This window comes from Mycetomoellerius zeteki, unplaced genomic scaffold (genome assembly GCF_001594055.1).
Source record: "Mycetomoellerius zeteki isolate Tzet28-1 unplaced genomic scaffold, Tzet1.0 scaffold292, whole genome shotgun sequence".
NCBI lineage: Eukaryota > Metazoa > Arthropoda > Insecta > Hymenoptera > Formicidae > Mycetomoellerius > Mycetomoellerius zeteki.
Window position 1 is genome coordinate 592318 of NW_017257274.1, and position 17571 is coordinate 609888.

At 32.0% G+C, this 17571-nt stretch overlaps 2 protein-coding genes across 2 annotated transcripts in view; one reads left to right on the top strand and one right to left on the bottom strand.

Moving 5' to 3' along the window:
- Window positions 1–8194: 8194 nt before the first annotated feature.
- LOC108724365 (uncharacterized) lies at window positions 8195–10518 on the top strand. The gene is given in 6 exon segments (XM_073512031.1): window positions 8195–8313; window positions 8315–8332; window positions 9117–9252; window positions 9678–9865; window positions 9982–10089; window positions 10349–10518. Coding segments are annotated over 6 exon segments (687 nt in total). The 3' UTR covers window positions 10467–10518.
- A 1236-nt stretch (window positions 10519–11754) lies between these two features.
- Window positions 11755–17571, bottom strand: part of LOC108724376 (mitochondrial folate transporter/carrier) — a 16354-nt gene continuing 10537 nt past the window's right edge. Inside the window, exons 2-6 of the mRNA XM_018450723.1 lie at window positions 16631–16784; window positions 15918–16170; window positions 15695–15808; window positions 14647–14792; window positions 11755–12163 (exon numbers count right to left, since the gene is read on the bottom strand). Of these exons, the coding sequence (XP_018306225.1) occupies window positions 11989–12163; window positions 14647–14792; window positions 15695–15808; window positions 15918–16170; window positions 16631–16784 (842 nt within the window). The 3' untranslated portion in view covers window positions 11755–11988. The remainder of the gene's footprint in view (window positions 12164–14646; window positions 14793–15694; window positions 15809–15917; window positions 16171–16630; window positions 16785–17571) is intronic.

The following is a 17571-nucleotide window of genomic DNA, read 5'->3' on the forward strand; positions in this document are numbered from 1 at the left end:
AAATTGATTACTAGAATATTGAAACTTTTTGCAGCAATGCTCATTATGCTTGAGAGATTCCCATATAATTATTTTGATAATTCAGCAAAATTATTTTTTAAACTAAATTTTTAAATACTCCAATCGAAATCATTCTTTCCGTGATTCGAATCAAAATATCGTTTACTCTTCAATTGAATTTTGCTTCAGTTACTATTCCTATCTAGCGCTATAGGGCTTCATTTTGCTTATTAAAGATTCTGTAATCAGATATGTAAGAGATCTTCGCGCGCTGAGATGATGTCGAACACATAATCAGGCGGCACGTATGCTCCACATATTTTCCCCGGTGAATCCAAAACGAATCCCGAGAAATCTTGACTTCCTTCTCGTCTTTTTCAAGCGTGGGGAGGTATTGGCGGCAATTTCCTTGGATAATAACCTCATCCGCCTGGCCCGCCTTCGGAAATTATTCGATCTCGTCGGTTGCTGCTTGCCGCCTGGCGGAATAAATGCTTACCTTACACTTTTGGCCCCAGCTTATGCGACCCCGCCACATTCGCTTTGCGATTCGAAACGTTTCGACAAGCCGAAAGCCGATGGGGCAGCAGGGGCGTCTCGTGGTATGCCTTCGTACGTGGCTGGCAAGGTAGATGATACGACGTTAACTCGTGGCGCACGGAATCGGGTTAATCGATTTCCGGGTAACGTACCTACAGACACGAGACACAAGTGCAGCACGTACACCTACAGGCGCCTACAAGAGGAGAAAAAAGAGAAAGAGAGAGGGGAGAAGAGAGAAAAAAAAGAAGCGCTCGTTTGAACATATCAAGACCGATGCGAACAATATCACGCGCCGCAATAAAAAGAGCAGCAAGGTGGACGATGCTCTGATTTACAGTAGCTCACGTAAAAAGTAAAATTACTATGGAAAATGTATGCGTGCGTGTATGTAACGTCCAAAAGAATTTAATTATTTCAATATATATTTTATAGCTAAAAAGCCTTGCCAATCGAATCGTAATCCAGATAGTAAGCTGACGTCATTTTAATATAAAAATGACATCTTTAATCCTTAACTACAGCTATGAAAATTACTGTTCTAAAGCATCTTATTTGAAATACAGAATGCAAGTGAACCTCCACTTTATGGTGACTGATAGAGGAAGGTTCAAAGTATTTTTATTTATAATATAGAGAACCTTCATAGTACTAATCATAATGCTATTTAAGCTATGACTCGATTGACATTTGTTTTTAGTAACAACATACTGAAAAAGCTGGATTCTTTTAGCCATTAAAGATGGATTGGACATATTTTGAAAACATTTAAAAAATTATGAAAAAGATCACTGATTGTTTTATATTACATTTGAAAGTAGTAGAAAAAATTTAGCAGTGATTTTTTACATGAATAAAAATTATTTCACTAACAATAAGAAGTAAATGTGCTCTAATAAAAATATTAGAAAATAATGAAAAAACTTTACTTTTTTATTTAAGTACTTTAAATATATATTCGAGATGATTTATAATATAAAGTTTCATTGCGGTTCAGAGAGTTGTTCCGCAAATAAACAAAATTATTTTATTTATTTATTTTCGGAATAACGAAACAAATAATCACGATGAAATCATTTTGTGTAAATCATCTTAAATTCTTAAAATAGTTTTTCCTAATGTAAAAAATAAATTTAATTTTCAATAACAAATAGATTAAATAAACTATAAAAATGTATTATTAACTAAAGATATAATTTTATTCACACAACTTTCATATGTATATAGTTTATTTGAAATGTAAATATTAAACACATTTCTTTTAATTTACTTTGCAGAGACTTTACAATGTCGAGATTTAATTTGTTACGGTTTTACACCTAAAATCTCATTGTAGACGCTTTATGTACACATACGCATACATTTTCCAGCAATTTTGTTTTTTATGCGAACTACTACAAATCGGAAAACCGTCCATTTTGCTGATCTTTTTATCAGATTGTATGAATGTTCAAAAATTTGCTTCGGATTCAAATGTTGCTGTAATTGAGAGTTAATGCCATTTTGACATCAAAATGATGACAAATAACGTCAGTTTGTTATCTCTCTAGGGATTATCCATTATTATTCTCCATCCCCCATTCAAATATAACACACTACACTTTCCGCTTCTCATTTCCACGACGTTTATAACTTCATGACCGCGTTAATTCTCGTTAAGTCATAAGTCGCCAAACCCGACTACCGGTGTGGCAAGTAAGCTCATAATCGTCTCGCTTCTCGTGCCGCTCAAAGCTGAGTGCCGAACTCGGGTCAAAGTGGACGAAACTCGTCTGACGTGGCCCGGAGCTATACGAGGGGAGTAACGCGCTATGGTAGGTAGATAGATAAAGAAGAAAGTGGTGTTCCGGGCAGTATTTAATGCGGTTGCGCCCGTTTGCGGCCGTCGACAGCGCTGGGTCCGGGCTCTAGGGCGCGGCTTTTATGCGATGTAATTCCAATGCAAATCTGTCTGTTGAACTTTTCACCCGTGTTACGTCGCGTCGTGTCGCGCCGGTCTGCGGTCGTGTGCCGGTGCTCCAGTATTTCATACACAATACACTGGATATTACGTATATATTCCCGAAACGAGGTTGGCGAATATCGCAAACTATGCCTCTAAATACTCGAAATCATAGCTCCATTATCTATTTGCGTTGCGATTTGCTGAATTGGTCGAATTGTTGATCCACAATAATTCTGATTAATTGAACTATGTACTTTCTATTATTCAGACAAAATAAGAAATTATTAATGTACATATAATATTTTAACAATTGTTTAGGTAATCGATATATTATATTACTTCAGTAAAGTATAAAATAATAATTAAATCATTCTAAAAAAGTATTATTTATTATTAGTATTGTATCACTTATTTTACTAAAGGAAGTAGAAGCTTCCTATCTATTTTACTCGTATGATTCTCTTTTTCATTGATTTAATATAAAAATTTCCTTTCTCGCCATAACATTAATTTTCATAATAATATAAAAAGTCGGTACACGTTGCTACGTTAAATATTTTCATGACAATCCCTTTCTTGGTATATTCGAACCATACATCGTTATCTCGAAACGAGAGTTTTGCGAAGATGCAGACATGGATGCGCGTAATAGATACAAATATCTATCGCCGTTCAGTCAATCACCCTGGAGAACCTCGCGACTACCTCATCGAATCCATTCGGTCTGGTATGCGTGTGAATCGACGCTGGAAAGGTCGTCGTTTAAATCACATGGGCGGGGCTGAGGACCCCGGATACCGACCAGAAGTCGCCATCTACACACCGCAGGGCGAACAACCCCCTAGCTAACATTCTCCCCCGCGGCCTGATCCGAGGAATAGAATTTTGTTCACTTGGACTTGTATAATCCTTGCGGCCACCCTTCGATGATTACATTCGACAATTACATTACAATCTTATTTATAACATTCAAATAAAAGGCTACGAGTCGAAACAAGTTGGTAATTGTTAATAATTAACGCTTAATATTTAAGAATTTCGTAATGTAAATAAAGAGCAAGTTTATACAACGGTCTATTAATTGAAGACAATTATTCTTAGAGGAATATCAATTTTATAGACTTTTGGAAGACCATAATCTAGGAATATACCCATCAATGTTTAGTAGTCTTTTGTAGGTAAATTCGTTTATCAATTCATTGTTCTTCCATCTAACTAGAAGAGACCACAATTCACTAGTAAGTTTCTTGTAGGATCCTTGTCAATTATTTTATGAGTATCATTATCAGATAAAAATCGTTCCATTTTTTCCATGTAGTCATTCCGATCTAATACCACGGTGACGTGGCAGCTAAAATAATTTCATCGACATATCTAAAATAGAACTTTAATACACAACATAAACGCTGAATCGCCATCTCTTCCAGATCTTCTAAAACTATAGTCGCAATAATAGGAGACAATGGTGAGCCTATAAGTTCAATTATTTTATAAGTATTGTTATCAGATAACAATTTAGATATGCAGATGATATTATTTTAGCTTCAACGTCACCGTGGTATTAGATCAGAATGATTACATGGAAAAAATGAAACGATTGTTATTTGGCTAACGATACTTATAAAATAATTGAACCTATGGGCTCACCATTGTCTCCCATTATTGAGACTATAGTTTTAGAATTTAGAAGATCTGAAAGATATGGCAATTCAGCGTTTATCTTGTATATTAAAGTTCTATTTTAGATATGTCGATGAAATTATTTTAACTGCCACGTCACAGTGGTATTAGATCGGAATGACTACATAGATAAAATAGAATGATTGTTATCTGATAATGATACTCATAAAATAATTGACAAGGATCCTACAAGAAACTTACTGCTGAGTTGCGGTCTTTTCTAGTTAGATGGAAGAATAATGAATTTATGGACGAATTTACCTACAAAATACTATTAAAGTGACAGGAATATTCCTAGATCATATGATCTTCCAAAGGTCCATAAAATTGATATTCCTCTAAGAATGTATCTTCAAATAATAGCCCGTTGTAAATTTGTTCTTTATTTACATTACTTAATTATTAAATATTACGCATTAATTATTAACAATTACCAGCTTGTTTCGACTCGTAGCCTTTTATTTGAATGTTTTATTATTTGAGTCCAAATACATTGATTATTATCTTATTTATATATTATATTTCCTATTTTATAATTGACTATTGTTATACATTATATATTTTTTTGCAATCCGTTTTTAAATTTATCTATTTTTGTCTCGATACAGATTAAAGAGTTTTGTATCACACATCTAAAAAAAATGTTACATTATAAGTAAAATTTTCTGAATTTCTAATTTCTACTTTTATGGAATATCTATAGTAAACTGCATATTATTTGTATTAGTAATTATTTGTATTGCACCACTTATTTTACTGAATGAAAATAAAAGCGTCCGTTCTACTTGATTCGTATGATTTATTGATCTAATGTAAAAATTCCCGACGCAAATTATAAATTGACTAAAATTTTAAATAACTATATTAATAATTATAAAATAATACAAAATAATCTTGTTTTTTCAAAGATAGATTTTCGAAAAATTACATATTATTATATTTCTCATTTCGATAAAATCTTAACACGAAATTTTCGAAAGAATGAAAAATATCCGTAAGATCTCAATCTCTGTTATAAATTGCATGAAAATAGCAGAAAAAAATGTACACGGATCAAAGCACTATCTTTATGTATCGGCACTCCTGCATCGTTTACACAGCTTCGCCCTGCATTTTTCAAATTTCTCGCACTGTTTACCTGCTGCAATCGCTTTTTTACGATCGCGCGACGACAATGGTGCACGCTGTTCACCCTGCACCATTTCCTTTTTTTTCATTATACACATGAGGAGGCCGCATCTCGCATTCCGCGACCTCGCGGAAAATTGCTATAAAAAAATTTCCGGCGTTGTTCCACGTACCTGTTAAATCTCATAAAACCTTTCCCGTGAACGCGCGATTGTGTAAATCTCCTATCCTTTATTTCAATGAGCGCGCGATATTGCCTGATTTAGAGGAAAGTGGGTGAATTGTGCGCACCTAAGGGTTGCGCACAGTTCCCCCACTTTCCCCTACTCACGTCGGGCGATTCGCACGCATCGGCCGAATTATTTCGCGCGGGAGAAAAATAGCAAAAGTGAATTGCCAAACGTAATTCCTCGTCGAGCAACAGAGGTTCCTCCCACTAGCAGAGATTTCTCGCTAACGATGAACGGTAAAGCGACAGCTCGCATTAATTGGCAATTTTAAAAATAATATTGCTGGAGAGAGAGAGAGAGAGAGAGAGAGAGTTTCGGAATAGATAATAAAAAGTTTAATGAAATGTGTATCTATATTATAGGGAATCCCATAAAAAAATAGTAAAAGTTAATCAAACATAAAACTCGCTACGTATCATGTTTTTTTTTATTATCCATTTCTATTATAGTACTCTCAAGCGTGAGGAGAACAATACAGATATATCGAATATCAATGGAATAATCACATGTAGATGTAAATGTAAATTCGAAAGAAACGTACACCTAAAAAATATCGATATGGATTTAACATCACGCGGTACTTATATAATTTTCACCGTATTGATATTAATATTAATATCAAAATAGTTTGGATTTAAAACTCATTGTGTTAAATCCACATCATATTGGTGTTATTAATATTAACACCAACACAGTGAGAATTACACATGAGATTAAATAGTCACATGATAAATCCACACCGATATTTTTTAAAGTACAAGAAAGAGGATGTGTGTGAGACAATGGGCGCGGCTCGGAAGGGAGTAACATTCTCGAAAAGCAGAGTGTACGATGACAATTGCACATACATATGCACCCGCAATGCAAGTAGACGTGCACTTCGTGACCCAAAAATGACTTCGACCGAATACCACGAGTGCTCGGGCCGCAAGGTGCGGAGACCACGAAATTCATGGTGCGCTAATCAATAATGTATTTAGTGTGCGAAACTTCGTGCCGGGATATATTCAGTTGGGGACCACCACACTGGCGAAAGGTGGTGCCCGAGCATTGTTCTGCGGCATCCAGGCCCGTGTCCGGCGGTCGGTCCGCTACGTAAAGTCCCGCGGAATAATTACGAGTTTCGCCATTGAATCAGGAATGTACCAAACAAGGCAGAAAGCCGACCTGCAATTCCATTATTAATTCAATTAGTGCTAGACGCATACTGATCCCGAGATTAATGCATCCCACGGACCATAATCTCATTTTGCCATCTGAACGACTGAAGCCAACCGATATCGTGTTCGGTATACACGAGGTATGTCTCAGATTGATCGTAACTTCCTGCAAATACGAGTTTTATTGTATTAATTCCTCAATCTATATGATAAAAATACTTAGACGTTCTTGGTAATTTTTTAAAGAACGTTGTAGAATTAAGAATCCTTTAAAAATTTAATTTTGAGTAATAAAAAAATATAGAAAACGAAATGTTATTCTTTATTTAATTACAAATGGATTTTTCTTTAATTTAATTTTCTTTAATTCAAGACATACTTAATTACCGAATATTTAACGAATGTTTGAAATTTAAACAGACTGCGATAAAAATTGAGAAGATGAATCAAAGAATCAATAGATGAAATAAAGACGCAAAAAATGAATCTAAACTTTCGTGTATGAATCTGTATTTTATAATATGATTTTGTGATTTGGAATGATATTTCGGCAACTAGTTTCTATTAAACAAGAAATATTTACAAGAAGCACATAAACACGGTGAATATAATTTCGTTTTATGATAATAATTTTAATAACATTAGTTTACAAAAAAATTTTTTTTCAATTATTTTGAACCGGACTACGTATCTTTAGATTTTTGGATGCTGAAAATGATGCCGCAAGCGAAAAAATTCTAGCTCGTCAGATTTCCAAGATAATTGAGGTTTAATATATAAAACATGTTTTTTTGGCGATATATTTTACATTTTTTTATAAAGAAGGTGAACATTATCTTGAAATTTCGATCAGAAGTCATGAATGTATTGTTCATCCCCTCTAAAATGCATTTTTTTTTATTTCAATATCTTACTTTTTAGCAATTGAAGGGTTAAAGATAGAAGCTATTTCGAATATGGGGACTCCAGCAGCGTCATATGTGCATGTGAATTAATTTTTTTAAGGTCACATTTTGATAACTGTTCACCTTCTTTATAAAAAAAAAAGGTCAAATATCGCAAAAAAACCATTTTTACATATTAAACTTCAATTATCTTGGAAATCTGACGTGCTAGAATTTTTTCGCTTGCGGCATCGTTTTTAACATCCAAAAATCTATAAAAGACACGTAGTCCGGTCCAAAGTAATTTTTTGCTGTAAACAAGTGTAATTTAATAAAATTTAATTAAATAATTTTAATAATTTAATTTTAATAATTTTAATAATTGACACGTATAATTCAATAGTTTCTAATTCTAAATGAAATTAGTAAGTTTAAATATAATATTAAAATATAAAAATAAAATTAAAAACGTAAATAACATTGATAAATATTAAAAAACGTTCATATTGAACAAATTGAAAAAATAAAGTTCTTCGATAGCGCTATAATTCGTAAAAATTTAAATTACTACACCTTACTCTATTAGCACCCAGATGTGCATAACAAGACGAGAATTATTACTTGATAATGATTGCAATTATTAGCCTTGCGCAAACTGACATAATTTTTATTTGGCATATGCTTAAACTATGTGCGAACCTCAATTTATCACTCGGCAAAAACCTTGTGCAAGATTCACAGCCCAGACGCTAAAGAAATGAGGAAGTGAGTATTCAACACCGAAATTATTCTCTACGTAAGTGTTAAAAATTAAAAAAAAATTCTATCACGAAGTTAAAAGATACGATCATTCCGCATTCTATAGTTAGGTATAACCATGTATTTTTTAACTATGATTAAAACCATAGTTAAAAAATACATGGTTATAGAATGCGGAATGATCGAATCGCTCGATATTTGCTTGCGCGCGAAAACCAATGAAGCGACCGCAAAATCAAAACAGCTCGTAAACTAAAGAAATGAACAAACAGACACGGTGTGTTCTTCTTTTTTTATTAACACATTCCCGCGAGTTCCGAATGAACAATATCCGAGATATTGCGGGTGCGCTCGATGAAACTCGGAAAATATCATTCCAGTATCTAAACATTGCAACTGTTTATTTTACAGAACAAATTTAAGTGTTGCCGTTACATAGCTTGTTCCCTCCGATCATTTCCCGAATTCGTTAGTAATAAAAACTATATAAATACGTGTAATTAAAATCAAGCTCGTTGTGTGTGTGATTATAAAAATTAAAATTATTTAAATAATTATTTAAACAGATAAACATAAGAAATAAGTAAATAACCAAGAGATGAAGAGAGAAAAAAATATTATAAATAATTATAAAAAGAGAAAAATTAAATTATTAATAATTTTTTCTTTTTATACATATATGTATAAACTGATTTTTTTATTTCTAAAAATTAAAAATGTTAAATACGAAATGTTTAAACCGATGACTAAATACATGATGAAATTTTCGTTGAATTTTGAAATATTTCAGGAATTATGTTATGATGCTGGCTCTCTCGATATGGTACTTTATGAAGTCAACACATGTATCAGGAGTGAAAAATATTACACACGGTATATCGAAGCATATACGATCTATCGGATTTCCCGAGGGTAGCGATACAGGGGTATGGTGGTTCAATCATTCATTTTTCATCTACTAATGCGTCTTAGACTGTGTGGGCAGCCTGTTAACTTAATATTAATCATTTGCACTTCAAGTAAAGTCAAGAAAAACTCAAAATAAGCATTTGATTTGACATAACAGCAATTTCTATTCAAGAATATTAAAAGAGATTTTTATCTATCGCAAAAAAATACGATAAGAGACCTTAAATGTAGTTTGTAACTTTTGGCAACTTCTGTAAGATTTGTAGATGCTTTTCGTTTTATAAATTTATATTAACATATTTCGATAAATTAAAATCGAAGACTAATCCTAATTGCATTTATTCTAATCGTACTATCAATTACTAATCGTAATCTATTAATCATCTTCTAATTTCTTTCAATAAGACTTTAGAGATTTTAAAGATAATTATTTGGTTTGCAGATATTCTTCGCATTGGGAATTCCCTTAAATATTCCCGACAAATCTGTAGCGGTGTCATTTTATTTTGAAGCAAATTATGCATTACCATTCGAATTGAATTCGAGTTATTTCTACGAGGGAACTTATTACGCAAAACGAAGTCTTAGTCGTCAATTAATATACAAAGTGTTTACAAGCAAAATAGACAGGTAAAATAGAGCTACATTATCAGTTATTCTTCATCTCATAATTCTGCAAAATTTTGCTTAAAATATAATTTTGCAAATAAAATTTGAAAAACAGTTCCATATATATCTTGTAACAGCTTCGGCTATCCTGGACTGGATTGTTTACTGAGAATAATCTGCGAAGCTGGAAAATACTCCTTAAACGAAAACGGCGTGCTTGGTGACATTCTTCAAATTATATTTACGTAAGTCTAAATGAGAAAAATTGTATGAAATGATATAGAGTAAAAAATTAAAAAGTTAACATGCTATAATATTATACATAATAATAATTATAAGTTAACAACATAGCAGTAAATAAGATGGAAATTTAAAAAATTGGATTTTAGCTTATCCGATAAATTATTATTTTCAAAATGTTCATCTGGTAGACATTCATGCAATCATTTATCTAGATGAACGAGTAATATAAAAATTATTACATTTGAGCGCATTCCTTTACAGACCCTCTATGTCGATAAGTGAAGATCTTCCGGATGAAATTATCGAAGCCGAAAGCGAGCAGCACTGTAATCAGCGCTACAAAAAATGTCCTGTGAATCTTTTAGATCTAGCAAGCTAATGTCAACACTAACTGAATAATTCTGCGTAATTACATCGCATCGAGAATATCGGAAAAGTTCAGCAATTCAATTCATCGAAAGAAGATTATACTAAGAATCATTGTAAATTTTATCAGATACGTAGATATCTGTACGAAATCCGTTACATTAAATAATATCGACAGAATCCTAGCGAGATTTAACAATATGATATAAGAAATTAATAAAAGAAATTGTGTGAATTTGCTTGGAATAGATAAATAATAAAGATCACAGGAATTGTGTGTAAATGTTTCAATTTGTTTTCTTCGCAACTAGTTCGCTTTGTGCTTGCCCTTTAAATTTGTTCTTAAATTTGTTCATTATATGGATATACAATATTTATATTTCTTAAAGCTCTTTTTTATTTCAACCTAGACATCTACTGCGACATCAAGCTTATTATTAAAAAAACGGAATATTTATCGAGATATTTTAATATAACAATATTATAACAAATAATGGAATTAAATTTTTACGTTTTATTCTATGTTTGATTAAATTGAACGTGAAACTTTTTTAATTTATATAAAACAGACAACTAACTAGAAAACTAATTATAAAACTAACAATCATAATAACATAATTATAATTAGATACGCCAATACGAAATCTGAATATATTTTTTAAATATACCTATATATCTAATGTACAGGAAAGAGAAAGATATGATATAAAAATATGAAATTTTAAACAGTTTATTAAGTTTGCTGTTGAACAAACTTTTATCCTTGAAGACATGTATTATTATATATATCATTAAATCTAGCTTTCTCTATAATTAACGAGTTGGTAATTACAACACGAAGGAATCATAATCTATAAAAACTCATCTTTCGAAAACTATCGTAAATGTAATCAAATTATGCATGAAAAATAAAAATGCAATCAATATAAATAATCAATGCAAAAAATCTCTATCGGTGCATTTCAAATAAGCACTCGAAAACTATTATTTGTACTTTTCATCACTCAACTTTTTTTAAGCCGAGAATGATTTACACAGGCCACTATGACACTAATGACATTAGAAATCTTCTAATCTATTAAAGCTTTTTCTGCTAAAGGATATTCTTTCAGAAAACCAATATAAAATTTAAAATAATCATCATGAATACAAGATGAAATGTAGCATTCAGAAAGACACTTAAAAAGTATCTATACAAGATTTAAAATCGTCATGAGAAGTATTTATTACCTATCCTTTCCGAAAAAAAAAACCAAATAAACAAAGTAATGAGCTTTCTTAAAATTATTTCTAATGCTTGCAACCTTTCTTAAGTTAACTTCAGTCTCTTCGAACATCAGCGAGAAATTTAAATCATTGTTTTCCGAGGCTTGTATCTCGAGTCTTTTCTTTACAATGGAATTTTATTGTAATTATAAATCACACTGGTTTCAGTCCACATGTTGTCAGACGACTATATGTATTCATACGACTCCAAACAGCTCCGGATTACAAGTGTATTTTGGTAAAGCTCCGAGAGATCCCCTGGTTTTACCTTACTCCTTCAGTTTGCTAATCGCAGGCACAGCAATCGCTTGTTCCACGGTGGCACGCCTGGATTGCAGATAATGAAGCATATTTTCGTAGACCACAAACGTGATAACTGTAGCCGGGGTCACTCTGGCGAGGTTAACGCTTAAACCCTTGTAAAAGCCACGCCAACTCTCATACCTGTAACGAACCACCAGCAATACGCCTTTGTTTTACTTTGCTTTACAATAGACTAAAAACGCGAAGTTTTAAAGCGTTATTAAATTTAACCCGCGTACGATTCTTGACGCTACATCAAATTTACTAGATAAAAATAGATTGAGGAACTATAGCTCTCTTTCGTCGCTTCAAGAGTTACGAAATCATCAATCATTAAAATTATTAAAAGTAATATCTATTTTCTATCAATGTCAAAAGTCATAGAATCTGTGATTTAAACAAACAAATCAATTAAACGCGTATAAGTTCGAAGCAGTAAAATCGAATTTTTCTTCTTATTTCACCAGTTGAAAATTCGAATATAATTAATTCAAACTCAATATATGTATATCCGACATCAATTCATGTGTAATACGTTCAAAAATCGTACTGCTGGTGGCTTAATAAACAAATCACAACGTACTCGATAATTATTCAATCACAATACCTTTCTACATGCTATTTATTCTAAGATAAATAGGACGACAAGAACTTTAATGCAAAATATATCTAAAAATATATATCTAAATTAGTTAATTCGTAATTAAATAATGATGACATTTTTCTGTCCTTTGCGCTGTAAATAAGATATTATTAGTAGATATTAGAAAAAAAGATATCAAATTTAGGTAAAAATTGAATAACGTAAGTTGAATAATCTGAAACAGTTAATAATTAATTTAATAACAAACACTTTTCGATATGTGTGCGTGTGTTTATTAATATCGTCACAATATTGTTTTAAGTATACTTTTTCGCTTTCGTTCCCATGACTCTCTTTTCTTCAAAGAAACAGATTCGAGCTAGATTAACGGCTAAAGAAATGAATATAAATAAATTTGCCCTACTATTTACAGATTGCAGTGAGAAAACTTATTGCTATCGATCATATGTTCCGAGTGCCAGACTCTACGATCCTTGCAAAATTGGTCTATTACGGACTCTATATACTCCACTTAAAATGAGGTAAAGTATTGGCTACAGAGAAATAGTCACTTCGTAAAACAAAAAAAAGGGAGAAGGTAAAATGTAGCGAATTTACTATATTTCTTAAAACTTAAAAAGAGAAATCGCCAAATTAAGCGATGTCTAGTCCGCACTGAAAATCCCGCTTGTCAAGCGAAGACACGGAAATTATCAAGTTACACATGTGGTTCATACACATTATGCGTCAAAAATTGTTCGAAAGTCACACAGATAATAAGCATATCGTGTGTTATTCGTATAGTTACGTAAATATTTGGTTATTAATTTAACTATCCAAGATTACACCGTCTGTAAACGTGAATCGGATGTATTTTTTCTTACAGCTCTTCCATTCGAATAGAGCATTAATTATCTTATACTTTAAGATAATAGTATAAGATGTATTACTCTCCTCACTTCCTTTCGCATCACCGTACACGCAACCAAGCACATCTATCTAGATTTGTTCAACTAAATCCAGTTTAGTTGACACTCAGATATCTATACACCTCAGCAAAGAAAAGATGATCATATTCATACGTTCATTTGTGATGGTGTACTTTGTGTAATGAGAAGATACTTCATTTAAAATACATTTTCGTCATGACAAAACTATCCTTACATACATCAACCAATCACAAATTTCGGTATAAATTAAATACATTCGTCGCGTCGAGAAATAATGTTATTCATTTTACATTATCGCAGTCTCTCAGTGTACTTGGATAAGACAGGATGAGTGGTTGAATAAATAAAACACATACATTCTACGTACTATACATGCCATAAACTATGCCATTTAAAGATCTATTTCTTAGTTTTTAATCGTCGCATTGTAATTTACGCGAGAAGTTAAAATGGCAATAGTAAAAGCAATTATTTTCCAACATCGAGCGATTCCTTTCATCAACGTGATTCTACAAACCTAATATAAATTAATAGAAATACAAATAATAGAAAATATCTGCACTCACTTTATGAATGCTAGAAAGAAAATAATATATTACCTACATATCGTCTACAACAGAATAGGATAAAAATTGCTAATAATCATTTCGATCATCCTCCGAATTTTCCAAAAATACTTTAGATAAAAATGATATTGTAAAGAGGCTTTCTCAAAAAACAAACATAATTCTGTACTATAACCTATTTGAATGATACGTAACGCATAACATCCATCTATATTTAAAGAAAAAAAAATTGAGTACTATGGCCTCACATCGCCAAAGATCATACACGTATTCTGCGTATCAAAACTCAGAAATGAATACCTTTCATCTTAAGTTTTGGTAAATCGGGGGATATACGCACTAGATGAATAAGATTTTTAAAAAATTGCCTAGAAAGTTTTCTTACTTTTGCAACAATAAGGTATCAATGTAAATTAACTACCGTTAGTAAAATGCTCGTAAATAAGAATAATCAGACATATGTTTGGTGTAACATGTAAAAGGTATGGTGATAAGCCTTTATAGAAACCCCTAATCCCTTCTGACCTCCATGTGCATTGAATGCAATGCCAGGTACCCCGATAATCGTGATGATGATCCTGAAGTCGTGCTCTCACTACTTGATAAGGATATGTCGACGCTGCAGCGATCAGCTTCGACATCGCCGCGAAAACGATGTATTCGGTTGTACTCTGCAATCATATAATAGAAGTATTACCTCATTTTTATTATTTTTTTAATATTATTTTATTTATAAGCATTTCTTAGAAAATCCAATTAGAAATTAAAATATTTTTTATGTATTTTCAATAATAAAAAATTAATTTCAATAGGCACACACAAATGAGAATAAACTGCGTGGTTAAAAGTCCGCTATAAAACTATATATATTCTATAATCTAATTGTATACATAATAATATTCGGACGTTTCGATTGGATTCCAGTCATTTTCAACGAATTAATAATATAAATTTCTCGCAATATTTCCTCTTCAGTTGCATCATAATGAACTACTCTTCTCAATTCCTATTGAACGAGTGTTGTCGTTAATATCGTTCAAGTGACTTAGTTTAACGCTAAACATATTGTTTTAACACAAATTTAAATTAATACAACAATATGTTTAACGTTAAACTAAGTCGCTTGGATCATATTAACAACATTCCTTCAACAGGAATTGAGAAAAGTAGTTCGTTATGATGCAACTGAAGAGGAAATATTGTGAGAAATTTATGTCTAAAACAAGCCTAAAAATGTTATTAATTCGTTCAAAATAACTGGAATCCAGTCGAAATATCCAAATATTATTATGTATATTAAATTATAGAATATAAATATATTGTTTTATAGCGCACCTTTAACCGCGCAATTTACTCTTATTTACCTGTCTATTGAAATTAATTTTTTGTTAATCTCGAGAGTCCATTATAATTACTTATATTTTCAATAATACTTATTACTCTTTATGCAAAAAAATACAGATCAACAAAAAAACATCGCAAATTAAGAATTTAATACGCGCAGTTAAATTCTAATTGGATTTTATTCTTGTTCTCAATCATAAAAATTTCAATAAAAATATAGTCAATTTACCAATTTCGTATCGATGGGTACATTTAGGTAGTTATAATATTTATTCTTCATCTCTTCATACGCCATGAATTGTATTGCACCGTGTGAAACACCAAACAATCCAGGAACTAAACCCTGCAAGAATACAGAATATTTTCTTTATAATCACATAAACCGCAAGTAATTCTCATTTTATTTAAAATACAGTTATAATGTGAAGGTTTGATGAGGAAAATTTACTTGCCTTATATAAGCCTCTAATACCCTCCGTCCTGTAAATCTTCTTTAAAGCATCAACCATGCCACGATACTTCTTGGACTCCGCTATATTCACATCGTCAGCATATTGTAAGCACAGCCGCGTCTTTACCACCCAGATCGGGTTGGTCATGAGCAATGTAAGCACTCCGGCATCAGCGGCAGCGAACATATGCATGGATGGTCCAAGGGGTTTCTTCGAATTGCCACCTTGGATTGAAGTTTTTATCGTGTTGTAGCTGCAAATCAATTCGCAAATATTTCCTTTACATACAAAGGAAATTTTTCGAAAGACTATAGCACATATAATAACACTATTGAAGGATTTCAAACTGAAATTTTTATTGCAATTACAGATTAATTTTTCATATTGGTCTAATTATTTAATCCTCCATCGCTAATGTAAAATTTTCATCTACAATGTGAGTCTTAAAAGTTTAGTGGAAATTTTTATGTTGCTCCGGACTGTATAAAAATCTGAAAAATTCTTACATATACCTGAGAAAGATCTAACAAATTTTTACTTATCATAAAAGTTGGATTGTATTTTATACTTATTATTTACAGATTTCATCTGTAAATTTATCTACCAGAATTCACAATCAAAAATCGACTTTGCTTAAAATATTGCCGGCAGAGATTAATTATTTGAATTCCAAGATCAATCTAGAATACTAGCAATTAGTGATCACTATTTACAAGAAAAAGTAGAAACCCCACGAACTGCCCGATCCTAAAACATTTGGTGTTACACCCCTGTAGAGTCCACGCACACCCTCGGTTTTAACGATCTGAGCGATGGCATTTCTGAGACCGTGGTATCGCGGTGCCGCAGTTGTTTGACCATCATTCACTGTAATCAGAAGATAACGAAAGTTCAAGCAGTAAATCTCAGCAGTTTGGATTTGTTTTATATTCTTGTAAAAATCATGTGATGTTATTATCAAGACACTTAATATTTTATTGAAACAAATTTCCATGCCGTAATTATTATTTACAGATAATTATAGTGTTTTCTTCGTTGCCTGCTCTCGCTATCAGATTATTACCGATAATGCATCATCTCGTGTTAGAGCAAACCCATTATTTTTATGCTCGAATACGTTCATTTATGTGCCCCATTACATGCATATGTGCATATAGACACTCTTTAACGCCGTAAACATTATAAAGTTAGTTTTCATATCGCATCTCGTTGTGAAAAAAGATAGCGTTATCACCTTGCGATACTTCTTACTCTCTTACTGAGAAGTTTCCTTCTCAAATATACATATACATATATATATACATATATACAGGGTGTTTCCAAATTAAATGGCAAAACTTCGGGAGCGTGTAGAGGAGTAAAAAACTAAGAAAAAAAGTCCTATAGACATATGCTCCTTTTTGCTTTGTTTCGCAGGAAATCACGAAAAAAGAAAAAAATATATTTAATTTATTATTTTAATTATTTTATTTATAAACTTTTTAATGAAGATTTTGTTCGAAATGTGCACCTCTTGCAGCAATACAAGCATTGCATCTGTCAAACACGGCTCTTGTAGCAGCCAGGCACTGTTCTTGCGATATTCTGTTCGCTGCAGCTACGATACGATTTCTCAAATGTTGCTCTGATTGAATAGGCGAAGAATAAACTTCTT